The following is a 26,459-nucleotide window of genomic DNA, read 5'->3' as shown; positions in this document are numbered from 1 at the left end:
TCCGCTGCTGCCTGTCCCCGTTTGGGTTGCTTAGCTGGGGCCATGCCAAGTTGCAATCCCTGCAGCAACCTGGGGTGGAGGAAGGAGGGCTCCCACCTTGCCCTGTCCTCCTGTCCCCTGTCCTGCTGTCCCCCTGTCCTGCTGTCCCCCCCCACCCCGTCCCTGCCCAGCGCGGAGGGCTGCTGCCCTCTAGTGCTGGCTGCACCCCCAGAGCCGGGTGCTGGGGGGCAGATCCCACCCGGAGATGTTCTGCTTCACCTTCTCCCGATGGAAACACAAGGAGCGACCTTCTTGCTGCCCTCCCTGTCATCTTCTGGAAGCTCCAAAGAGTCACGGTCACGGAGAGCTGGCTGGGTGAAGAGTCCCGCCGGTGGGACAAAGCAGCAGAGGGTCTGGCCGAGCCGCAGCCTGGAGGTAGCGCCAAGACGCACAAAAGACAGTTAGTTTTTGTTACTTCCACCCCACGGTTCCTGCTCCGGAGAGATGCCTTGCTTCCACCTCCAATCCACTCCCTATCATCCATACATGAAAAGCCAAAGGGCCTCCAAAGCACCGATCGATCACCTGCTGCCAAAGAAGTCTTTCGTCAAACCCTAAAATCCTGCAATTTGCCCTGAAACGATGCCAGAAACCCCCCTCGCTGGACTTACCGGTGCTGGCAGCCTCTGCTAACAAAGCCACGGGATGTCCCTCAGAAAGCCTCGGGCTTTGAAGCCAAGCTGCAAAAATAAGCCCAGACCCAACCCCAGTCGCATACAAATCCACCTTCTCTCAGCAGCACAGCCCCGTGCTGGCGTGCAGGTTTTGGTCAAACCTGGTTTTTAGAAGCCTGTTTTTAAGGTACCTGATTAAAAGCGTTACTAGCCTGGGGGGACCGAGCATCGAGAAGGGATCCTCGCTACCAGCAACAGGCAAATACTGAATTCTTAATTTTTTTTTCCCCCTCCATTACCGTGCTTTGAAATGCAACTGATTTCCAGAGACCAGGACGTGCAGGGAGTGAAGAGCAAGCAAGGATTGCTGGCAGTTATTTTAATAAGTTTCTAACCATCAACTGGAAGGGCTCATTTACACCCATTTCACCGGCATATTCTTGATGCCTCTTCAGATCAACGTTCATCCCTTTGCTCTGCAGCCAGGAAGAATGAGACAAGAAGCAAACAAGACAAGAGTTTCAAGTATATAAAAAATAACTGTAATATTTTATTACAAGAAGAAAAAAAAAAAATTTACAAAAAAATACACACAACACATCAGGGACTTTGGTGTCAGACATCAGACCGCATGGGATCTACTCAATATCCATAGAAAAAAGAGTTACACACACGAGTGCGCAGAACGAACACGGGAAAACGCGCGGCACGCTGCTCCCAGGGACGCCAGCCTGGCACCTACGCCAGCGCCTCAGGGCAGGGACTTCTTGTAGACCAGGCTGCGGGGTCGCTGCAGAGGCTGCTCGGCTCTGCAGAGGTTCCTCGGCTCTCCGCAGCTCCCCTCTGCGTAACAAAATCATTTCAAGGTAGCTCCTTCCTTCCGTCAGTCTTCAGCTCCCAAAGGCTACTGCTACTAAAAAAATCAGCCCCTCTTCTGCGTATTACGAAGATTCAGAGGCGGCTTATATTCCCTCCCCGCACCGACGTCGTCTGTATAAAACCCTCGGGACTAATTAAATCTGATAAGCCCACACCAGCCCAGTGCATCACTGAAGCATGACACCAAGGAGCTAAGGAGGTCCTGAGCACGAGGACGTTTCAAAAAGCCAAAGCGCGTTTCTGTTTCTTTTCCACGAGTCAAAGCAGGGCCCAGGTTATTGGCTGTGCGGGCGGGTGACCTGGCTGAAACGGCAGCCGGGTACGTGCTGTGTGCTACATGTTGTATGGCAGAGAAAGAGTTAAGTCTAGAAAACCTACAATCAGCAATTTGAAAGCGGAGTTGTTTTTAATACACCTACCTGGGCTATCTTTTGTGTCATTTCACAAGAAATGAAGAATACGTGAGGTCTCAGATGCGATTTGCCCAGCGAGGTTGTGGATGCCCCATCCCTGGAAGTGCTGAAGTTCAGGCTGGACGGGGCTTTGAGCAACCTGGGCTAGCGGAAGGTGTCCCTGCCCACGGCAGGGCGTGGGACTAGGTGATCTTTCAAGGTCCTTTCCAACTCAAACCACGCTATGACTCTGTATTATCCTGCTCAAACCCCTTACCTCTAAAAGTACCACGTTATACTGAACGCAGAGCGGGATACAACTGAAACCTGCACTATCCTGCAGGAAAAGCACAAACATTTTCTTCTGCAGACAGCACGCAGCAAAGATTACCTTTCACGGGAACGCTGCTCTCTTTCTTCCCCCCATTTGATTATTGTTGTCAAATTACTGGATGTATTCAGGAAGTTCCAGGCCCACAGTTAGAAAGTCCCGTACTTTACGTGGTGTCTGCTGTCTGGAACACTTACCCAGCAGAGCTGACAGGACAGGCTTTAAGAGAAATATCACACAGGATCTAATCTAGCAAAGAGTACGTCTTCTGAATTCGTAGTTTCTTCCCTTTTCAGGCCCAAAAGAGAGGCAGGTACCGTGCAACGAACGCAGCGAGCTGCGGAGCACCTTGCGAGTACTCGGATCTCGGGCTGCAGCAATAGGTAGAGCCGGACGCGATTTGTTGTGCCGCTACTGCACCTCTACTGCGCGTTATTGCAGCCAAACCGCAAGCTACCAAACCGGCAGCGGCTGTCCAGCGCTGCGATCAGTCATCAAAACGGGCATCGGGATCAGAGAGCTGAAAATCAACTTCTCCGAAAAGAAACCATGGCTTTAAAAGATGCGTTCGAGTCAGGATGACCGTCGTTCCAACGTCCTGGGATAAACCCCAACAAGTATGAGGCGAAGGGATCGGCACTTGCATTTCACGAAAGACTGCTTCATGCCGGTCGCGGAAGGAAAACTTCTACATATAGCTGAGCTGCTTAGCTGGAAAGCCAGAGCACTGAATTGCAGAGAACGCGCTGAAATAGTATCTCCACGTAGCTGACATCGTCAAGGGAAGGCGCAGATGGCTCTTCAGAAAAGCGGCTTTTTCACGCTCCCTGACTGGAGTGCAGTTATACTGAAATAACCGATGCCAGTCGCACGGCCAAGAGAACACCAACACCCTTCTCACTAAAGATCTTCCTTTCGTAACGCAAGGTTCAAGTCTGGGAAGAATTTCCGCAAAGAGCCGGGGCAAAGCAGAGACAGGAGGAAGGAAGGTCAGATTACAAACCGTATGCGTGCTGCTTTTCTTTTTTAAACTGCTGTCCCGCTATCGGCATCTCTGTTGTTTTGAGAGCGCAGTTATTCGGCGTGCAGTAAGCCACTGCTAAATCCACATCCTGAGAGTGCAATATCTTTAGGGGTTGCAAGCTGCAGCCACCCAGTTTGCGGGCTGTATGCAGGACGGCATGCACAGAGAAAACAGAGAAGAGTGCAGCATGCATACGGGAAGGAGAGGTTTCCCCCGGAAGCTACAGTAGTTTAGCAATTAATAAACGTGAAATGGAACATTACAGAGAAGATCCCAAGTGTATGACTGAAAAAAAACCAATCTCTTTGGTACGGTTATATGCAGCCAAGTTTTACAACAGAGAAAAAAAACCCACAAAAACCCAAACTCCACACTATTTCATCCTCAAATTTGCTTTTAGCAGATCTCGAGGTCAGAGGTTGACAGACAGTCCTAACGCTACGCCAGCACTATGATGTATCCCAAGGGGTGTTGTGGTCTGTATAGAAGTGTTACAGGCTGACATCGGGATCAACCCGAGACAGAAGATTTGTGCCTTACCTTTCGTCTCTAGTATACACAGATAAGAAACTGCGGTAACAGGAATAAAGCTTTACTGACAGCACAACGGTGACTGACAGGCCGCTGTACGGTTCAGAGGAGACAGAAGTGGTCCGGATGGTTTTTACCCGCCAGGGCTGCGCTGACGTTCTTTCCCCCGTACAGACAATTTACAGCGCAACGCGAACGGGATGCCTTTCATTTGCAGAACGTAAGACGCTGCAGCTGAACTCTATGAACTGTGAACTGGGTAGACATTCAGCACTCAAAGGAATCTTGACGGAGGGAAGAGAGTGCACGTCTTCTATTACGTCACCACCACTAAACATGGAGAAGACTACATAAAAAGGGCTACTTGATGTAAGCGACTAAATGCCCTACAGATGTCCCAGATACAACCGCCACCTTCGGTCAGCGTATTTGCATATATACTCCTTTTAAACAAACCTGCGTTGTAATCGACGATTGGTTTCAACTTTACAGACAGAAACACAACAGTCCTTTCCTTTTCTGATTAGGTCACGCACAATTAGTTTAACAGTCAGCGAACAGATGCTTTAAAGCGAAACGTGGGCTTAGTGACCCAGGAAGCGCCCCAACTTCGTAGGTCCAACGTACAGAATCTGCAGGGAGTCAGGCTGAATCCAGGAGTTCCAGAAGAGCACCGACTGCCCCAAAATAACCCTGAAGAGCAGACAGGAGTATCTATTAAAAACTCAAACACAGGCATGCACCTGACACAAGAACAATAATATTACATGTACTGTGTAAGTTTAACAACTTACAAAGGACAGTGGAAAGAAATAACTATAGGTAGGTACGTTACAAAACAGATTCTAACTATAATTGCTGTATTGGAAAGCAGAGCTGCACAGAATCATCTATACTGTCAATAGTCTTAAAAGAAAGTTCACAAGCAAGATGAAATCAGTAGTAAACAATTCTGATATTAGCTACCAAAACAATATACGTGTTTTTTCTGACCCTACACTGGGCATTGCAGTAACTGTGGCTGTAGTAACAAAGGACCGGGAACCTGCTGCACAACGTGTATCATCAACAGCTACAGACTCCACACAGCTGTTCCCACAGCGTTCGAAGGATTTGCATTTTGCCACAAGACAAAATAAATTTAAAAAGTAATTTCACCTCATGTTCCAAGAAAAGTGCTTTTAACTGTCCCTTCGACCAGTAGTCCAAAGCATACGCCAGAAGCCTCATCGAGATTGTATTGATCCGAAGGAAGTTGCCAACGAACACCACTCGATTAATGTTCTGCAAGTATTAAGGGGAAAAAAAAAAAAGACGGGAACATTAAGGCTAAATTCCATTTTCTGCTTCCAACGATGAAAACCCCACCTTAGAGTAAGAAGAAAAAAGTTACACTTGTAGTGCCTATTAAAATGCCGTATGCAGCTTTTCAAATACATTTTCCGGTGAGACTTGATGAAAAACAATCAGCTGAAAGCAGAGGGAAATCACCAGTTGACACTAAAGCAACTAGATCCAGAGAATCACCCCAAATAGCTGTTCTGGCAGCTAAGGAGCGTAACTCCCTTGGTGAGCAGGGACGGGAGCTGCAGAGAGAAGAGTTATAATCCACTTGCAGCCTTCTGAATTTAGAATTTTAAAATTGGACCCAAAAGTGCCGATCTACAAACAAGAGACGACACCGAATCGGCTTGGGGTCTGGCAGCAGCAAGAGACGGTTCAGAAGAGCAAGGTGAGACCAGAAAGGGTGCACTGAGATGGTCAGCAACTGCGCTGGGAGGGGCCAGAAACTACACCGAAAGGCAAAAAAAAAGAACTCTACTCGGCACTTGTCCTGGTTTCAGCTGGGATAGAGTTAATTTTCTTCTTAGTAGCTGGTACAGTGCTGGGTTTTGGATTTAGTGTGAGAAAGAATGATGTTGATAACTCTATCCCAGCCGAAACCAGGACAGCACTGGTGAGGCCGCACCTCGAATGCTGTGTTCAGTTTTGGGCCCCTCACTACAAGACAGACATTGAGGTGCTGGAGCGGGTCCAGAGAAGGACAACGAAGCTGGTGAAGGCTGTAGAGCACAAGTCTTATGAGGAGCGGCTGAGGGAAGTGGAGTTGTTCAGCCTGGAGAAAAGGAGGCTGAGGGGAGACCTTCTCGCTCTCTACAACTACCTGAAAGGAGGTTGTAGCGAGGTGGGGGTCGGTCTCTTCTCCCAAGTAACAAGCGATAGGACAAGAGGAAACGGCCTCAAGTTGCGCCAGGGGAGGTTTAGATTGGATATTAGGAAAAATTTCTTCACCGAAAGGGTTGTCAAGCATTGGAACAGGCTGCCCAGGGAAGTGGTGGAGTCACCATCCCTGGAAGTATTTAAAAGACGTGTGGATGTGGTGCTTAGGGACATGGTTTAGTGGTGGACTTGGCGGTGTTAGGTTAACGGTTGGACTCGATGATCTTAAAGGTCCTCTCCAACCTGAACGATTCTATGAATTAAATGACTGCTGGAAGTGTCGGGCAGGATCTGCAGAACATTATAAACATCCACAATTCCATCAGAAAGCAGTACTAGCCAGGTCATTTTAAGACAGGCTCTTTTTCAGACTCTTCCACACCACCCGGAAATCCGCAGGTGTAGCTACAGCCTTTCTGGCTTAGGAATTTGAATAGAACGGTTGAGTTTTTGCTATGAGATCCTTATACTGGCTAGGAACACGGATCATCAAGTGCCATCTCCTCTCTCTCCCCCCAACTCCAGCCTTTGACTCATCATTAAAAAACCTGCATGGCTCTCTACTGTTAATCTGGGGGGGGAAAAAAAGATTTAGAAACCCATAACCAAAGCAATTCTGAAAGAAAGGAAAAGACCACCCAAGTAGCGACATTTTGGATTTAAATCAGACTTCCAGTCAAACTTTTCAATCCCAAAATAGTTCTCCCGAGCCAAGTGATGAACTCTGAAGCTTTCTTGTTCTCCAACAAGAAAATAATTTTCAGTTCCTCCTCTTACCGAGGAATCGGGATCAAGTCCTATCTGCTCCTTCACTCACGTCCTTCTACGGATTTTCCTTCCATCCCGACACTCATTAACGCTTTCCCCTAACTGTTCAGCATTCTCTTTGCATTCAGCTGTGTACTCAGCAGATGTAGTGTGGGCAAGACTGTTTATAATATGTCTTGCTGAGTTTCAGCACTAAATGAAGGTAAATAGTGAGCATCTGCCAACAGCAACAGGAGTCAGGAGGATGCTTCTCCCCGTTAGCGCATCCCATAGGAACAGGCTCGGAACGGAGCGGAGAGCACGTCTCTGTTCTTTCATAGCCCTGTACAATGCTGCTTGACATGAATGCAACAAGGCAGCACTGTAAAGAAGCTGAAAGCACAAAGATACAGGAACGGCCGTGGAAGTGGTGGGGCCTGACCAAGAAATCGAGAGCAACTCGTAAAAACAACACAGGAAAGGTATCCAGCCTCTACGCCCCTCCACCCCACCTTTCCTTCTCTCTCAGCGGTCCCAAGAGCTGTAGTTTATCGCACACCTACCGTTCCTCAAACCACCGCGGAGAAGCTGTTTCACTCCTGACCAAGCAGAGGACCTAATGAGACCAACAGCCAACCCCTAGTTCCTTCACAGCTCTTCAGTTCACAGCGCAACGATCTGGCTCAAACTACACAGATGAGCAAGGACAAAATTTACCGAAGAATCCAAAACGAGCGGATTACAACTTACTGAACATCCAAAAAGACGAGTACTAACATGCATCTACAGAAGCGTATGCAGGGGAAGAGATACTGCGTGGCAGCAGCACACAAGTGATGCTTGAGACAGGAAGCGATGAAACAGATTGCCCCTTAATACCTCATTAAGTGCACACATCCGTGCTATGGAGCCAATGTTATTAGTGATGGTTATTAAAGTAGCCTTCGCGAGGTCCTCTTTGCTGACAGATTCCCGCTTCTCCTTGCTCATCATGTTGCCGAAGCTGTAAAGACAGTTTTTGGGTTACAGGTCCATTTGCGTCAGAATTCCAGGAGAAAATGGGAACTGCTAATTTAACCAAAGTGATTCATCTTGAAGTATTTCTAACTTTAAAAAGCGTTGCTATCAGTAATTTAGATCTGTTAAAACAGAGCAGCAGAAGGAATGGGAGCTCTTCTAAGACACGTAAATCCAGCTTTTCATCCTTGCAGAATCTCCAGTGAAATTAAAAATAAAAATCAGTCAAGTCGTTACCTGGACGCTACAGCCCAGCCTGGCAATCCGAATCGCTCGTAGTCTCCTCCGTAAATGTCCCGCACTAGTTTGTCCACCTTGGTACTGTCTCCATGGGATGCCATCTCTAGGGCCTCTTCAAAGGTGGAGCAACCGGTAAGAAGGCAGCAGAGACCAAAAAAAGTTCCCCCTCCAAGGCTGCAACATAAAGCACAATGAAAGTCACCCGCCTTGCTTCTAAAGAGACAGAGAAACAAAATGCCTCGTTCCACTGAAAGCTCCGATTACTCAGCTACGCATGCTGAGTTAGCTCAGCTTGCCCCATTCCTTCAGCTGCTTCTCTTTTCAGTCAGAGCAACCTTGGAAGAGCAGCAGTTTTCTTTAAATCTGTTACTTTCAAATAACTTACAGCCTGTAAGGAATCCCACGCCCTCACAGCCTTCCGCAGAGGGCATGTTTCTAAATGAGAAATTAATTTTGTTATTTTACAATATCCACCTTCTTCCCAGCACTCAGAGAAGTCAATTTTAAAATAAATATTAGTCCTGAGGGATAACTGGAGTATCAGGGCACAGCTGTTCAAAACTTAGGGGGAAAAAACGACGTCCTGTTCACTTTACTGCGCACACATGCCAATAACGAGGTATAGCAAGAGTAAGATCTGTACTGTGGGGTTTTTTTTTTATTATTATTGCCAACTTGCAGGAAATTCAGGAGAGCTTAAAGCCACAGAGCTCTTTGGCTTTGCCTGGCAACAAGAGCCACATCTTCAAGAAGGGTAGCTGCAGCAGTCCAGCAACTGTCTGGGGAATTACTGCTGTGCCAGCATCCCTTCCACCAAAATAAGGTAACTTTCGGAAGTCAGGATGCAAATCTCTACTGCTAGGATCAAAGCTAACAGTTGTTAACACGATCATTAGGAGTGTATTTGGGATAATCCCAACCTATGGGATCTCTCTGATGGCAAATAAAACACTTCAATTCCTGCAACGGGGCAACCGAAAAAACAGCTTCTAAAGAGACTGGCTGCAGTAAAGAGACCAAAACATGAAATTCAGATTCTCTCTTCCAGGAGGGATCTTTGTTGGCAGAGATAAGGGACTGCAGTAAAAGCAGGAGCTCGGTCATTCAACTCACCACCTTTATTGCAGCTTGTCCCTGAAAATGTCATCTACAATGCAGAAACGCATTCCAGACTCGGCAATAAAACTCCGTTTACGCCCACACAGCACTCACCTGGTGCCTGTTACCCGTTTATAGTTTTCTTCCGAATACACAGCCAAAATGCTGACCCCTGAGCCAATGTTCACCAAAAGGAGAGGATACGGATTCTCCAAGTTGAATGGGAGCTTCTGACATCTTTCAGCATCCGTCGGGTTCTCAAAATAGTAGCACTCTGAATGTCCATTGAATCCAACTGAATCAATGTACAAAACTCCTTTAATAAGGCAATCGAGTTCATCTAGCTTACAAAGCTGAAGGTCACCCATCTGGCGGGGAAAAAAAAAAAGAAAGAAGAATATTCAAGAAGTGGCTAGGGATCTGAAGTGTTTATGCTCAGGGCTAGAAAAATGCATTCACTGCCAGCTGAATGCAGCTACCTCCATTACTCCCTGCAGTGGCTGAGAAAGAAGGACAGCTCACAGGAGGGCTCCATCTTTCTCCACACACATGGACTGCTAACTACCCCGGCCCTAAAGCGTGCCGACGTGAAAGAGGGGGGGAAACGAATAACTGGATGCACAGATGGACACCGAGAGAATCCCATCAACTTCCACGGGCCTGATTTAGGCCCTGACTCTGAGGCACTAGCATGAAAAGCAAGGAAAAATGAGAAGGGACTTAACTGTTTGACAAAAAAAAAATCCCCCAAAAACCACACGCAAAAAAAAAGGGGAAGTTATGAAATTGTTTTCCCCTCATGTCACTGCCTCGACTGCACAAAAAGCCTCTTTATTTGGTGCATTTTTTCAAGCCCTGGTTAAACAAAGTATTTATCACACGTTTTTCACCTATGAACAAGAATCAAACTTATAATGAAGCCACATGATGATGTCAAATCCCAACTACTAACCTCCTTTCAGTTAATTTACCACCAAATTTGACTGAACCTCTATCAGCTCACTCACATGTGTGTTAGAAATGAAACCACGTGAGCAAAGGAACAATAAAACAAATATTAAGCACGTGAAAGACAGCAATGAGAAAAAAACCCGCAAGACTGAGATCAGCATAATCAGAGATTAATAATACAGAGAAAGTCTTGTAAGAGCACACGCCATGGAAGTTAGTGAATAATTTTAGAGTTACAGGAATGTTACATGCACTTTCAGGAAAGAAAGTATCCTAAATTGGAGATGCAAACTTGACTCCACATGCTCTTTCCTGAACCAAGTTTCATTTGAGTTAGGTACACTCTTCCAAAGCTAAGATTTAGAGACGTTTTAGAGTCTTCAGAGAAAGTTTTCTAGTTTTAAGCTTTAAAAGAATTCCACTACCAGATCCTAATCGTATAGAAGCCAAAAATGCATACTGTGCGAAAGTCCTGCTCAAATTTGTACGCTCCACCTCCCGTGGCACATAAAGTAGTATGGAGGCTTGAGAAGTGTTTTTCGCTTCCCATTTGAATAAAAGCAGGCATGTCATGAGTAGGAAAGCGTATAAAGTGCAGATTGCCTTTACGTCCACATAGGGTAAGGTCCTTTAGTTCAAGGTGCACATCCCGAATGCCTGTAGATCCATAGGCTACGTTTGATGTCAGGTATTTGCGGATGCTTTTGAGATTTTCCACTTCTTCCTCCTCCTCTTCCGCGGTGATGTCCTTTGGTTCAAAATAAACAAGTTTGACCAAGGTCCCTCCGATATCCAAGCCAAACCAAGGAAAGACTAAAGAGAGGAGAGAAAAAAAAAGAAGAAACAGGGTATGATACTGTCATACCACCAGCAAAATAGTTATAAACTGAATTATGTCATGCAATTCTCTAGGGACTGCGAAATGCAGGCCCGTTCGATCTACTCATTTTCAAGTGGAAAACAAAGAAAGAAATGTTAGCAGTCTGGTCTGTCTTTGACAAGCGCGGCTGAGACTCCTCTGCACCCGAGCACAACTCCTGTTTTGAGATGCCTCATGTTCAGGAGCTCCCAACATTTGATACGCAATACTCAAAATACTTACAGCAGCACGCAGAGCTGAAGATACACACAGCGCAGGTCTGACGGTATCCATACACCCGCTAGACACTGCTGCAATTTTAATCCCCAGCTATTTCTTTTATAAAGTTCTGATCCAGAGCCAGAGCCAAGGATAATACCAGTGCTTTTACATCAAAGGGATGTACAAACGTTAACTAATTACAACACATAACTGAGGTAGACAAGTAATCTAAGATGCCCCAGGGAGACAAAAACAAATGTCTAATTGGATTATTTTATTAGTCAAATTCCCCCATGGTACAAAATATGCATTAGTGTCAGGCCCAGCAACATTTACAGCTGTAACAGATAATGAGCTTCTTGGAAAAGATCAAGAGAAAACCCTGATCAGATGGAATCTGCGATTAGAGCTGAGAACTGGAACAGATTAATATTACTATTAATGAACTAAAGGATAGGCTAGAGCTAACAAGATACACGGGCTCCAGAGCAAAGAGAAAAATGTAGCCACATGTTCTGGCTTATGGCAGCAGGATTAAACCCTTACGGTTTTTTCCAAAAGGAAAAAAGGAATGTTTAGAAAATAAACCTGAATGCAGCATAGATGTTACTAACGTTCCCCTGGAAAGAAGGATCTCAGGTTTTAGTAAAATTCTTACATGTCAGAGCCAGGCATGATAACACGCTACTGTTATTTTTGCAAAATATGTTTGCTTATCTGCAGACAGATAAGCCAGCAGTACGAAGAAGCCCGCGTTCCTACTGCCATTTGAAAGCGGTTATCCCTCCGGTTAAACTCAGGGAAGAAGCAGCAGCCACCCTCGGAACGCAGAACTGCCCAAGCGAGAGCGTGTTCCTTGTGCCCCCGTCCCAGCAGCGCAGGAGGTGCACGCCGAGGCCCCGCCACTCGAGCCGCAGGAGCACTAAGCAGTCAGAGAGCAGCACCCAAATACCCACAGGCAGCACTTAGGAAAGCTGAACAGCAAAGAAAACAACTCAAGGGCAGGAGGGGAACTCACTCCTAAAGAAAACCGTCTTTGAAAAGCCACAAACCCGACAGGCAAGCACGTTTTTGAAGACGATGTATTCTCTCCTCGGTGGGTTAACTTGGTTGCCGTACAGAGCGGAGGTAGAACAGGCCCTTGTAGAGCATCGCAGTTCCCCAGGAGCTGCTAGAGCCATCAGTTACCCACGTTATTTTTAAACCACTGAGTTATTTTTATATATTTACATAGAGGCGACCCCCAACCATCAACAAAAGAAATCTTGAAAGAAGATGCAAACTCTATTTTAGGAGGCACATCCAAATCCCAATCACTCTCTATTTCTAATGCATTTACTTCAAACAAGAACAGACATAAAAATAACTTTTCATGAATGAGAGAGGGAGAGAAATCTGAATCACGGCCCAACAGAGAAAGAAAGCAGGAGCAATTCAAGGACGTTTTTCATGACAATTTCTCATTCTGCACTCCTTAAATGAATTTCAGAATTGCAAACTCTATCAGCATTTTTAGGATGGAAAGTCTACCAAGCACTTTAATTGGAGAAAAGTTTAGCATATGTGTCTTACTTCAAGACTCCCTCATTAAAACCTTACTAAAGTGCTTCACAAAAAATTAAACAGTGAAGTTACTTCTCAAGGGAGGAAAGTTGGCTGCCTGGGCCTCATCACGTCACGTCAGGAGAACCATATCCCTGGGAACACCAGACTGGGAGGAGCACCCTCATGGGAAGGGGAGTCCAAGACCCCAGAGTGTAAGTGAAGAGAAAGGCAGGACAAACTCCAGGATTTCTGTACCCCCAAAAAAGAAAGGGTCTTGTCATGGAGGAGTGCGGTAACAGCAGCTGAGCTGGCAAACAGAAGTTGGAGACCATGACCATTCCAACAGGGAGATGGACACTCTACTTCTGCATGGCAGGCACCGGGGCAGCAAACAAAACCCACCGAGCGTCCGCTTGCTTCACTCACCTGCTCTTCCTGATACCTTAAGCCTAAAAACCCGTACACAGGCTCTCCTAATGCCGTATTAAAGCCATCTCCAATACGGCATATACATCTGTAAGTCAGCAGTCCCCATATTAACGGCAGAATAGGATCACCCCAAAAGTGTTTTCCCTTTGTTTGCATGAAGTCGCAGATTTATCAACTAACTACTGCAGAAAAATGCTTTGAACAAGGACCATGCTCTGCTATTGAGAAGCAGCAGCAATAAAAATACCATCAACGTCACGCAGGTAAAAACAGGGCATCGGCAGCCAAACCAGAGCCTTCCGCTGCTGCTCCAGTCCCTCCAGTGACTGAACTGGTAAACACCACTCTAAATACCCAGTTCACATATAGGATCACTAAAACCAGTTTCCCCACGTTCACTGTGCTTCTCAATACTGCTTAAACTCTGCTGGAAAACTAACAAGCTCTACACAAGAAAAGGAACATGAAGAGGCCTCCCACGTTACTCAGCCAAGCCTGCTCCTGTCTGTTGTGGTCACTGACATCCCGGACTCCCTTTTCACAAGTTTCCCACTCTTAAAAGCACTCGGCTGCTTTGTCATCTCTGCTCTGATGAAGGGATTGGTTCCAGAAGGCTCCTGTCCCGGTGCCGGGAAACCTCCTTCTGATTTCTGGAATATATTTGTTCCTGTCAGGACATGCAATTTTTTTTCTGCATTATGAAGCCTGCACTTTTTTTCTTTAAAAGCATCCCCACCTTTGTATTTAGAGACAGCAATCTGCCCCCAAACTCACTCTGCCAGGCTACGCAAGGGTAAAACCAGGGAGAAAGCAAAGGATGGGGTCTCAGAGATGCCCTGATTGAGGTGAAGCAGAAAAGAAAAGCATCCAAAAACTAAAGCATGGTGCCCCGCTGAAGCCACGTAAACGCCATACGGGCTGCTTCATCACAAGGTAACGGGCTTCCACTTCAGAGCAGACACTCGGCTGGTAGTACATGCATTTGTTCAGCAGAATAACACTAGCTCATTTCAAAGTTGGTTGTGAAGTTCACACACCAAACTCCTACATTCAGGGACACAAACCTTCCAGATTTTAGGGCACGAGAATCACCAACTTGGTCCATCAGTTTAGGAAGCCTTCCTAGTCACAAAAAAAAATATAGCAGCTCCTTAGAAACTTCATCCCAGCTCATTCTCAGTGCCCTCAAGACCTTCAATTTTAATATATATAAATTTACTTTTTATTCAGGTGGTGTTATAGTTGCCACTGAACTAGCAGAACATCAAGCGTGGGGTCAAACCACGCCAGTTATCCACGGTCTGGCACATCAGAAGACACGGCTAACGGGGAAACAGGAATGATGCCTGCAGAGCTTGGTGTAAACTGCAGTCAGGCTGGGCTCAGGGCTTACTAGTCTTTACTTGGCACTGGCCCTGCTGAATCCCAGCTGGCCCCAAAAAGAGCATCCAACCCGCCGTGCAGGGACACAGCCTCAGACGGGAGCTGGCTTCACACACCCGGGCAGCACCAGCTGCAGAAAGCCTCTGCACGGAGCAGCTGGTGTTCTCCATCTGCCAACAGCTCGGCTATACCTTCAGTAAGTCACCAGGGATAAATTCGAAAAGATAGCCTATTAAGGTAATTAACTTAAACCAAATGATTCTTAATTATGGATCTCTCGTTATATACATCCCAGCCACAGGTTAAGAATCCAAGGCAGAAGTATGCTAGCTCAAAATCAAGTACTTCTTTACCATACGGTAAAGGATTTTCTATGCAGTAAAACCTGCACAGAACTCTCAAATAATCTGGGGCAGGGACAAAACTTCCCGTATAAACCCATTTTTGTAGGAAAGGGATGTGGCACACAAACAAGAGGAGGAAATTATTTCAACGACATGTAGAACCGTTTTTTTTTTTCCTTACACTGACAGGAAGTCAGCCAACACGAACACGCAGGGCAGCGACAGCTCTTCCGTATCTGAGAACTAGAAAAATCCATGCCTTCAAAGGGAGGAAGGAGGAAGCTCTCTTGGATGAACGCCATCACCATCTGCTACCGAGATTTCTCTTAAAACACTGATTTTTTCCCAGCATCCACAGTGCAGTTGAAAGCCATCCAAAGATCTCTCCCTTTTAAGCCTCTGAAGCATTTTTTCCAAGAGAGCTGCGGCAGAAGACGGCAGATCTAGAGCAGCGTGAGAACTGGTGGCATCCAGGAGCCTTTGGGCAGCCCGGAGGCTGATTTTTCTCAGTCAGAAGGTTCTGCTGAAATAACCAGCGCAAGAAGACGCCAGCTTTAATGGCTAAGGCAGAAAATGCAAACGCTGCCTCTCTTCACTACCTCCCCGCTGCTACGTGGAGCCCTCCGTGCTGGGAAAGAGCCTCGCACGTCTCTCCTTTCCAAGCGCTCACCAGCCAGAGAACGACGGGGAGGAGGAGAAACCCGCAGGCAGAGCACAGGAGGAGCATCGCGGTGCGAACCTCTGGACTCTCCTCCTGCCCAGCACCTTCCGGGAAGCGTTTAGTCTCTCTCCCTGAGTATTTGGAGATTTACAAGAAAGGCAGGAAATCCTCTTCTCAAAGCCAGAACTGCAATCCATTCAAAACCTTCTACAGTCTTTTTCCCTCAAGAAACTCTCTATGTTACTTCGTTAGCACGATGACAGCCACCAACCCCACTTGCAAACATTGTGTAAGACAAAAAATAAATCCCAACGGTATTCAGTGTGAAAAGCAGCAGGGGTACAAAGAAGGTGACTGAAGGAACTGGCAAGATGGTGGCACCGCTCAGCAGATCAAGCACACAAGGATGAGCCTTATTTTCATTTGCTTCCCTAATGCAACACACTGCAACAGCAGTTATAAAGTATCTTAAAGCAATTTTTTTCCAAGAAAAAAATTCTTCATCTTTTGGCCTGACGAAGTATTGTTTCCCCTTAGCACAGAGACTTTTAAAAAGCAGCTCTATACATACATTTTCATATGCACAATGTACATACAGCTTTGTCTTAAAAATAAACCTTCTTCGAATGGGCAGATCTATGGATACGCAACAACAAACAAAAGACCAGCCTGCAAACAAAGTTAAGGGCTTAGAGCTCGTACTAAATAACCTCACACACAGAAAAGCTCGAGGATACTATGTGTTCCCACCACCCTCCCTTAATCTTCAAATCCCTTTTAGAGTGAGACTGTAAGCTCTTTGGGGCAAGAAAAATATAATGCCTTTATTTGTTATGTAAATTACTTTATAAAATTGGACACTATATAAATAAAAAAACCTCAACAGACTTATTCTGAAAGCTGCAGAAGTGTCAAGATGAAAGAGGCGATATAATTACAGATCTCCATGGTGGATTTTCTTCATACGACAAGCAGCTCAAGTTGTATTTCAGACTGATCCTTAAGTTATGAGCCAATTATATCCAAAGCTAAAAAGATTAGCCTGCGGAGCAACGAAGACTGACGATTTAGTTGAGCGTATGACAGCATCTCTATGCTTACTCTAAAATATTCAACGTTATATTTTAATAGTGTTATACCACGATGGAAATTTTACAGCTTGGAAAAAAAAAAATTCATCAGCATTTAATATAAAGTGACACTAAGTCTACATATCCTCCCAGCTCTAAAAATAGGCTCTGCTAGGAATTCACATTTCATACACAATTCCAAAACATAAAAAGGTATTTAAAAATCAAAGCTTAAATTTTGTTCTTCAAGGGAGCTGCCAAAACAGTCTTTTATTTGTACCTCTACTTGGATACCATGTATATTGAGAATTTAAAGCAATGTGTACATTATGTCCTTGCATGATTCTGATAGCAGATACTAAAACTTTAAAAAAAAAGGTATCAGTTGAAAGGACTACAGAATGGATGAGGACATGTTTTTGGTTTTTTTTTTAAACCACACATGCATACATTTTTAGAAAATATTTGCAGGATGCTTTTCTTGACATTTTAGGTATCGGCTTTCTTTTGGAATTCATGAATACCCTACAATACAAATACACTTTACGCAACTTACTTGCCCTCCCCTTTTGTCAAACAGTAAAACATTATGGATGATGCCTGGCAAAAGCATCAAAACAAGGTATTCTTTTTTCAGAGACCTAACAAACAGGCTACAGAAAGGAGAAGCATACTTTGTCACCCAAGGAAATAACCTAAACTCGTCTCTGTCAAGGAAACCAGGTTTTCCAGAAGGAGCAGAAGAGCGGTGCAGCAGCACAGGAGAGCCAGGAGAGAGTGGGGGAATTGGAAAAGAGGGGAAGCTGATGAACCAAAACGCTGACCTATTTCTCTTATCATAAGGAAGATTCACTACAAAAAATATTCCCCTGCTCATTATGATCTTGTCATCATCAGGTTTACGCCTGGCACTTAACCTTACCCACAGCAAGCCATTTGGTATCCCACAGTTACGTTAAAGTAAATATAAGGTGAATATCCTCTTTACTCATCTGGGATACTTCCAGTCCAGTTTTTAAGTGTAGATTTCAATAATGGTACTGATAATTCATCACCAGAAAGGAATTCTTCTGTATTGTCTCTGGAGCTGATAAAGCTTTTTCTGTATTACCATTTCTGCCTGTACTAATAATCCTGTCAAGCTCCCCTTCACACCCCACCAACATAATACCTCAAAGCAGCTAGGAACTTCCAACAAATCTCTGCTTCACAACGTTTTCAGGGACACTTCTCACTCCCTTCCGAGAGCAACAGCGTCCTTGACTTCTCCTCCTTTTGCCTGTGGCATACTGAAAATCACGGCATCCGCGATAAAGCTCTTTAGTTCCTATGAAGCGCACCAAGAAACATTTAATAGCCCGAGATGCACGAAGGCACGCAGCTCAGACATCAGTTGTACTGCTGCAGGTCAGGTTATTTCAGATACATCCAATCTAATTCCCCTCGGTCTCAGACCTTCCCTGATCTCTGCAGTGAAACAGCCCTCGCTGCACATTACTGGTACAGACGGACGACTACGGAGGAAGAAAGATCACGAGCTTGAACCGCAGCCTGCTGAAATCCTTTCATTCCTGGAGAAGCAGGGCTCATCTGCCAGGGCATCTGCCAGCACAGGCAGGCAAGACAAGCCTCAAGGTCACTGAGCTTGTTTGCCACATACCAGCAGCAGACAAGTGGGAGCTAAAGTAGGACATTTTTGATCAGACGCCCATTAAGCGGTTTGCTTTCATTTAGGCTTGCTTCAATCTTCCTTAAGGTGGGATCGAGCATTTTAACTTCAAAACGTAATTTACTCTGACATCAGACGTTGTCCCTATTAAGGGATGTACTTGCTCCAGCACATTTCTCTTCCAATTATGACAAAAATCACTTAGGAAAGACAGGCTATGCTGTAATCCTGAATCCTACTATGCTGACCTTCCAGACTGGACCCAAATCCTGTCTTGGAAGCTGCCAGAACACCTTTTTTCCTAAAAGTATCCCACACCAGTCTCTCCATTTAACTTTACCGCAACAAACCAGAACCTCAACGGCCAACTTCAATCTACCTTTTCCATAAAAGACACAGAAACTGCCCCCGAGCAAGGCAGAAAAGTATAATCACCTCATGCATAGCTCTAAGTCCACCCTAATTGTCATACCAGAGATCTCCCACATTTCCCTACAGCTGGCTGCAACATATTAACCAGCATGTCTCTAACGAACAACCCCACAGCTCCCACTGGTAGGTTTTGGTCTGATTTCCTTAGAACAGCCGCCACGTAAGCGGACTTTCACATACAAAGTTGGTTTTGCTGCATCTATATCGCAAGGATGCTCACCACTGCTAGTGCCATTACACCCCTCTACTAAATTTCTCTTTCATCCTATTAATGCTTCAGCAAGGAAAACCCCTGCAATTACCTCAGTGATTTAACATTAACTTTACAATCACTTCCCGGTGCAGGATCACTCCCGTAATCCGGCACGATCTAGAAATGAAAGGAAGGGAGAGGCAAAGGGAACGCAGGTTAGCACAGCCACGCTGACACTACATTAGCATTGCTCAGCTGCACTCGCCTGAAATTAGTAACGCAAGCAGCATCCAGTTCAGCAAACGTCTTCGAAAGTCTTTTGATATATAATTCCTATTGTTCACACTAAGACAGGGCAAAAGAGAAGCTTCCTTTTTTTCTAGCAACCAAAAAAAGAGAAAGAACACTATTTAAAGCTTTACATTAATACGGTAAGAATAATGTCTCAGCATTGCCAGCCAACAGATCAAGTCTTGCTATGAGATGCAGGACAATTTTGATTCCTGTTTTCAGCCTGGACTCATTTGCTGATGTCCTTTTAATAGCTGCGCAGGTAACAGGGAACTACATTGACACTATTTCATTTTCAGGGTACAGCAATTTCCTTCCAAGAGGAAGGACTCTAGCACAAGTAAAGAAATAATCACTCGGTTCCACTTCAAACATGGCTGAAGTAAGTCACCAGCCACAGCCACCTGAACGGCAGCTCCTGCTGCTGCCAAAATGAAGGCTGCCATCCATTTTGCACCTAACTCACTCCACGGACCATTTCTGATAATGGCGTTGAAAAACGTGGTTCGGGGGACTCTTTTTTCCTTACACAGCCCAGTTCGCTCTGTGCCCAGCCCCTGCCAAACCTGCGGGGTTCTCCCCTCCCAAAATTTGCACCATTCTCTTTGCTTTCCGCTGCTTTTCTTCCACCAGTTACCAGTCCAGCCACACAGCCCTCACCCCCTGGCTCTGCCTTCACACCCTGGCCCCTCTGTCTGTCCTTCTGTCTTCTTTTCCTCGCTCTCTGTGTCCTCACCAGTGACCTTCCCTCCCCCTCCGATCCAAGGTCCCCAACTCGGGCACCTCAGCACCCGCCACAGCCCCAACCTCCGCGTCCTGCCCCACCAGGCCAGGCGCCATCTCACCCTCAGTCTCCCAGAGTTCTTGTGGCTCAGCTTGGCCCATTCTCCATCCCAACCTGCTGAGCCTGTGTCACTGTCCCACCGTGTCCCCACCGTGCTGTCCCCAAACTGGCCATGCTGGCCAAGGCATTAGCCCGCCGTGTCCCCACCGTGCTGTCCCCAAACTGGCCGTGCTGGCCAAGCCATCACCCCGCCGTGTCCCCACCGTGCTGTCCCCAAACTGGCCATGCTGGCCAAGTCATCATGGGACACCGTGCTGTCCCCAAACTGGCCGTGCTGGCCAAGTCATCACCCCACCGTGTCCCCACCGTGCTGTCCCCAAACTGGCCGTGCTGGCCAAGTCATCACCCCGCCGTGTCCCCACCGTGCTGTCCCCAAACTGGCCGTGCTGGCCAAGTCATCACCCCGCCGTGTCCCCACCGTGCTGTCCCCAAACTGGCCGTGCTGGCCAAGTCATCACCCCGCCGTGTCCCCACCGTGCTGTCCCCAAACTGGCCGTGCTGGCCAAGTCATCACCCCACCGTGTCCCCACCGTGCTGTCCCCAAACTGGCCATGCTGGGCCCATGTCACCACTCCACCATGTCCCCACTGTGCTGTCCCCAAACTGGCCATACTGGGCCCATCAACCCCCTGCACCGTGCTGTCCCCACATCCCTCCCTGCCTCACCCCACTGCTGGTCTCTCCCCCCCCCCCCATGAAGGAGCCCTCTTCGCCCAGCCTCACCCCACCTGACCCCGCCCCCTCCTGGCCCCACCCATCATAGCCCCACCCCACTCCATCTCATTATCGTAAACCCCGCCCCAGACCCCGCCCCTTCCCCGCTGCCGCCCTTTAAACCCCTCCCATAGCCCCGCCCCCCCGTCCAAGCCCCGCCCCGGCCTCACCCCCCGCCGCAGACCCCGCCGGCCGCCCCCCCCTCTCCCCCCCCCGCCGCCGCACTCACGCGGGCGGTTCTTGCGGACCGAGTCCCGGCGCTGGCGGCTGACGGAGCCGCCCCGTTCGCGGGGCTGCGGCCCCGCCGCGCTGTCAACGCCCGCCGCGCCGCTGCTCCGCCGCCGCGGGGGTCCGGCGTCCGCCCCCCCCCGCCGTCGCGGCTTCTCCTCCGCGCCGCCGCCATTGCGCAGCGGCTCCATCCGCAGCGCGGCCCGGCCCCATGGGCCGCCCGCCCCGCCGCGCCGCGCCGCGCTCCTCGCAGCCGCCACCGCCGCAGCCACCGCCTCCAGCGCGCCTGCGCCAAACGGCCCCCCGCGCGGCGCGCGCGCCCCCGGCCCCGGCGGGGCGGGATAGGCCGTGAGGTGGCCCCCAATCCGCGCCCTCCGCCGCGCGGAGCGGCAGGCGGCTTCGCCAATGGGAGACGGGGATTGGAAGGCAGCGGGGCGACAGGCTCCTCCCCCGCGCTCGGCCGCGGATAGTGACAAGCGCGGCTACGCAATCGAATGCGCGAGCTCGGCACGGGGCGCCCGTTAAGGGGGCGGGCCGATATGCGACAGCGCCGGCCTATGGTTTTCTTTTGGAAAGAGAATGACACGACAGCTGCCCAATGATGTGAGGCGGCTGTCTGCTCGGGGCTGGAGAAGGCAGGCTGATTGACAGGCCGAGTAACTATGGCAACGCAAAAGGTGGCCGAAGGGAAGACCGCAGTAGGCCCGGTTGGGCTGGGCCGCGCCGGGAGGGGGGCTGCTTTGCATACGATTTGCATGTGCAGATAGCGAGGCCTCCCTCATCCCCTCACCGTGGGGTGGCTCTGCGGCCCCCTGGCCCCCCACCATGTCAGGCCTGCGCCCCATGGCCTCCACCACAGCCCTCCCTCGGTGGCAGCACCAGGCCGGCCTGGGGCCTAAACCTCCTCGTTCCCTACCTGCAACTCACCCCCTTCCTCTGCTCCTCCTTCATTAGCCATCTCTGGGAAGCTCAAGACTATCACGGCTGATGCTGCCCGTGAGGACGCTCTGTCCCAAAGGCGTGCTTGAAAGCGTCATCTGCGGAGGCTGCCTCTCTGGGCCACGTTAACAGCACTACCATGAAGTGAAACAGAATCGGATGTTTCTCAGCTTGACACATCCTGGAGGACAACTAGTTGGGGAGAGCTAAGGTTTCCCTCCTACACAGAAAGAGACAGACGGACAGCAGAAAGAAGTCCTGTTCCCCTTCATCAGGCCTCAGCGGTCAGGCTGGATCCAAACTCCCTCTTCCAGTGAGGGCAGATGAAAACACTCGAGTTCACCAAAGATCTTGCAAGCTCAGTAGAAAGGACAGACACAACGAAACGGGAACCAAGACAGGAGGTTTAGGAGCAGAGACAAAGAAACAAGGGTCAAGGATTGGGGATACATTCAGACCCAATCCTCGGCTCCCCTATATATCACAACGTAATTTAAGTGCTGATGCATCCTGTTCTTTAAACTCTGACCCTACGTTTATCGTTGCTGAGCTAGCAACTACAGCAGTAGCCATCCAGGCAGCAGAAAAATTGAGGCGACCATAAAGAGGGGTGTAAGCGACGATCAACAGGATGACATTCAAGAGGAAAACAGACTCCCGGATTATATTGTGCCGTAACAGCTCCTGTTGTAACACGATGGAGGTTCCTAGGTGGAATGTTAATTGATGTCTGACATACCTAGAGCATGGCCAAGCGTGTAACTGCAACCCAGTGACCCACGGTGCTCTTCACGTGCACCACGTTAATCTCAGCTCACCACAATCCTCAGGCATTAATTCGATACCAAAGGGATAAGTGACTGACATTCAGAAAAGGTGTAATAGTTTCACTAAGAATTTGCTGAATTCTGGTTGCTGTGGTGAAAACAGGGCACAGGGATTGGTCAAATTTAGTTTGTGTAACTTTAATATCCTGTCGGGCAAGTGCAGGAAGCATATAAATGGGGTTGGTGCTGATACGAGATAAAGCATAACCTCTCTGAAGAAAAATAACCCTGCTTCATAAAAGCGTTGCCTTCATTTTGTTAAAAAATGAACTCGCTGAGCTTCACTGCCTGAAGTTCAGAGTATTGTCAAGACCGAGCCCTGAATGTGTTTCATATACCTGGGTTGTAAGTCAAGAGCTCTAGCTGGGAAAGCAGAAAGCGAGGAGAGCTAGCGGGCTGTCTCAGCTGTGAATACACAGCAGAGCCCTTGGGAGCCTCTTCTGTAAAAGGCAGTGTGGAGAGGGCACATAACGCTACTGAAAAGGGCTGTTTCCATCATGCTGCTTGAAAACTTCCTATTCGTCCCCAAAAGGCATACACCACAGGCTGGCTCACCCCTAGGGCTCCCTCGCCAGCGTGGGGTGAGCCAGAGCCGGGCACAGCACCGGTTTTGGTGACGTTGGTATCTCTTTTCTGCAGGTCAAGCCAAGCCCAAAGCTGTTCAGCAGACGAGGAGCGGTACCTGGGGAGCAACCACCGCTGGTGCCTGCACACCAGAGCTGAACCCAGGGTGGCAAAGGTGGCCCAGCTCCGTTTTCTGTGCAGGATCCCGGGATCCAATGCGACCAGAGAATCTGGGAGAATCTGGATCATGAAGTGCACGCAGTGTGCTGGGCTTGGTGCGTACTGTCCACCTCAGCACACATCTGCTCATGGTGTCCGCCTGGTTACATCCAGTCCGGAGGGTCTTTCCCTCCCAGCCTGCCACCACTCAGCCACAGCTGCCTATGGCCTTATTTCTCCCAAACACCCTTCTAACTTGCAACGGGTTGCAGCTCAGATCTCTGCTTAAAAGCCTTTGGTGCATTTCTCTTCCCAGAACTTGCCCAGTTCCTCTTTGGCAACCACAACGTCCTGAGGAGACGACTTCCGCAGCTCAGCTATACGCTGCATTGAGAACCACCCTCCCCGTCTTCACCCTGAACCTGCCGTCTGGGCTTCCTATGACCTGCCGCGGTGGGCATCCTCTAGACCAGGACCTGTGCTCGCTCCGAAACGAGGTCTGAAAACTGTCCCTGAATCCTTTCCACCTCTTCCTGATACAGACTGATGGCCTCAGTCTTGCTGCGTCACTGCCAGCAGTGCCCTTCAAAGCATTCCCTCTGGCGACGGTTTCATAAACCTCCAGCTTCTCAAGACAGATCCAGATGTCACTGTGAGCAACAGAGAGGGGTTTACCTGCCCCTTTCACCAGAGGACCGCAGATTCGGTGGTTCTTGGCACTGTCTGAACCTACCCCCAAACCCTGGGGGGTCACCTCTAGTCTCTGGGATGCTGGAACAGGAGGTGTCACCCCGACGTGCCCGGCGCGCAGCTCCCAAGATCAAAGCAAGGGTTTTACCAGAACTGACTGCCCAGAGGCAGGCCGAGGAGGAGGAAGAGGCGAGGAAGCCGAATTCCCGGCAGACACTCCTCGATACTCAGGCAAGGGTTCTCCAAGAAATCCAAACGCAGCTCCACAGCAAGGGAAACGGTCCAACTCCCACAGAGTCGGTTGAAATTGTATACGGCAAAAGTTGTACAAACAGCCTTCTCTAAAAGCGTCGGTCTTCTTAAATGGGAAAACCCAGGGGCATGAACTGCTGCAACCCTCCCCAAAAAAAGCAGAGGAGGGCTGTTTGGATCCTTCTTTGCAGCCTCCGCTCCCTGAGCAGGTCCGTTAGCTGATTTAATTCTCCAGCTAACTTCTACGTTAAAACTTTCCTTGCTCCACAGAGGCTTCAAAAGCTGAGATCCATCCCCCTCATCTTACAAACACACACGGCAGCCTCACCAGTTGAGTGTGAAGTGGCAAACGATTTTATTACACAGTTAGTAAAAGGCTTTTGTTCTTTTTTTAAAAGACGTGCAGGGACACAGTTCCTTCCTGCAGGTTCACCTGCTGATTACGCTTTTAAAGTGCTACATTACAACTGTGAAAATACCGGCACTTCACAGCAGAAAACTGAGCGTGTGCTTTTATCAAGTCTGAAGTGGTGATAAACCAGCTGTTTCACACGAGTGATTCGATGTGAAAAGGCAAAGCGTACAAGCCATTGCTAAAAAGGAATGGGAAAATATGTGAAGAATTTTGCAGGCAAGTAAAGCATGAGAGAAGAGGGCCTTGGTACGGATGCTGCTGGTTTGGGATCTCACGGACGTCCTCCGAATCACGCAGAAAGCGTGTGGAGAAGGCACGTGCCCCCTCTCCTGAACGAATTTTTTCATGGATTCTGCAGTGTGGTTACGCAGGCTCGCGTACTCTGCTTTGCGATACGTATTCTGCTTTATTTCGGTGCAATATTCAGTAGTAAACACGAGCCTTTTAACAAGGTGAAAGGATTTGGGGACATTTCCTTACCTACTTCAAACAAAAAGCAATTCTTAGTGCTGAAGACTGCAGCTTTCACTGGTGACAGGTCTGTACAAAGCCCTCACTGACAAAATTATGAAAGCTGAGATAAAAAAAAACCAACAGCTTACTGGGAACTGCTGATGGGGAACCCTGGGTTCTTCTCCCTGCTGGCAGGGATGTTTTGGACAAGTCACCACATTATCTTCAAATAGGGAGAACAGCCCCCACGTCCCCTCTCCCAGCAGAGGAGCTCAAGTGTATTTAAAAGCACTGTCCCTTCATCTGACAGATAAAGCGCCAGGCACTGAGCACACGATGAACATCTCAAGTTCACCTGGAGAGCAGCCCCCTCAGATCAAAATCAACACCTCACTATTGCATATATTTATTGTCCTTATCGTTTAAGGGAGGCACTTCTTGCATTTTTGGGCGAAGGGCAAGTGTTAGGAGGGAGGAGCAACCGTTCGCCCCGTCGGGGGCCTGACGGACCCTTCCCACCGCCGGCCGAGCTCCGGGCACGACGGCTGCACTTTGCAGCCAGGCGCCGGGGAGCTCATCTCCCTCCTGCTCCCCTGCCAGCGGGAAGGTCGTATTTTGGGAAGCTGTGCCGAACAGTAGGAATCCAGGAGGAATAAGTTACCGGACACAGTAAAGCAGGGAAGAAGCAACAGCCCGGCCATCAGCACCAGGCCACTGCAATAGTTTAAAGCCCGTGGCATCCTTGCGGGCTGGCCGGATTCAAGCCGTGCCAGCCCATGGCACGAGCCTTCTGCTGTGCAAATCCACCACCAGATCACCAAATGTTTTACCCAGTCCTGCCTCCCGCCACAGCTCCCCTGTGACACCTGAAAGTCTACGCTGGTATCTTTAGAGCTTAAAAACAAAGAAATCCTCTAGCTACAATAACCCCCCAACTACAAAAAAGTAGGTTTGTTACTTTTGTGCCTCTGTGCTTTTGGCAGGGTGTAGATGAGATGGTGAACAACCTGCAGCCGCAGTGACAGAAGCGGGCAGCACGGCTGGTGATCACTAAACTCTGCCTAGAGCTGGAAATCCGTGCCAACAGCGACTGAGCGGGGCTGCTTCTGCCCCCGAAAGCTGCCCTGGGCAGGGGGAAGCTGGGGATATTTATTTGGGTTTGAGGATTTTATTTTAGAAATCTTGCAGCCCAA

General features: G+C 48.4%; 1 protein-coding gene across 1 annotated transcript; it reads right to left on the bottom strand.

The window, feature by feature from the left end:
• Positions 1-1,183: 1,183 nt before the first annotated feature.
• PANK2 (pantothenate kinase 2) lies at positions 1,184-21,158 on the bottom strand. The gene is made up of 7 exons (XM_050895678.1): positions 20,969-21,158; positions 10,544-10,896; positions 9,247-9,500; positions 8,032-8,208; positions 7,657-7,780; positions 4,969-5,094; positions 1,184-4,503 (listed from the first exon to the last, which is right to left on the bottom strand). The coding sequence occupies exons 1-7, from the start codon at positions 21,156-21,158 to the stop codon at positions 4,453-4,455; spliced, it is 1,275 nt and encodes a 424-aa protein (XP_050751635.1). The 3' UTR covers positions 1,184-4,452.
• Positions 21,159-26,459: the final 5,301 nt, after the last annotated feature.

This window comes from Gymnogyps californianus, chromosome 4 (assembly GCF_018139145.2).
Source record: "Gymnogyps californianus isolate 813 chromosome 4, ASM1813914v2, whole genome shotgun sequence".
Classification (NCBI taxonomy): Eukaryota; Metazoa; Chordata; class Aves; order Accipitriformes; family Cathartidae; genus Gymnogyps; species Gymnogyps californianus.
The sequence above is the reverse complement of the archived record's forward strand: the minus strand, read 5'-3'. Positions and strand labels throughout refer to the sequence as shown.

Excerpts from the sequence above, each read along its gene's own strand:
- PANK2 (XM_050895678.1), bottom strand. The coding sequence starts at position 21,158 with ATGGAGCCGCTGCGCAATGGCGGCGGCGCGGAGGAGAAGCCGCGACGG. Across the intron at positions 9,501-10,543 it reads TTGAGCAGGACTTTCGCACA|ATGGGTGACCTTCAGCTTTG; the intron begins GTATGCATTTTT and ends TTTCCCCGCCAG. Across the intron at positions 5,095-7,656 it reads GGATGTGTGCACTTAATGAG|AACATTAATCGAGTGGTGTT; the intron begins GTATTAAGGGGC and ends TAATACTTGCAG.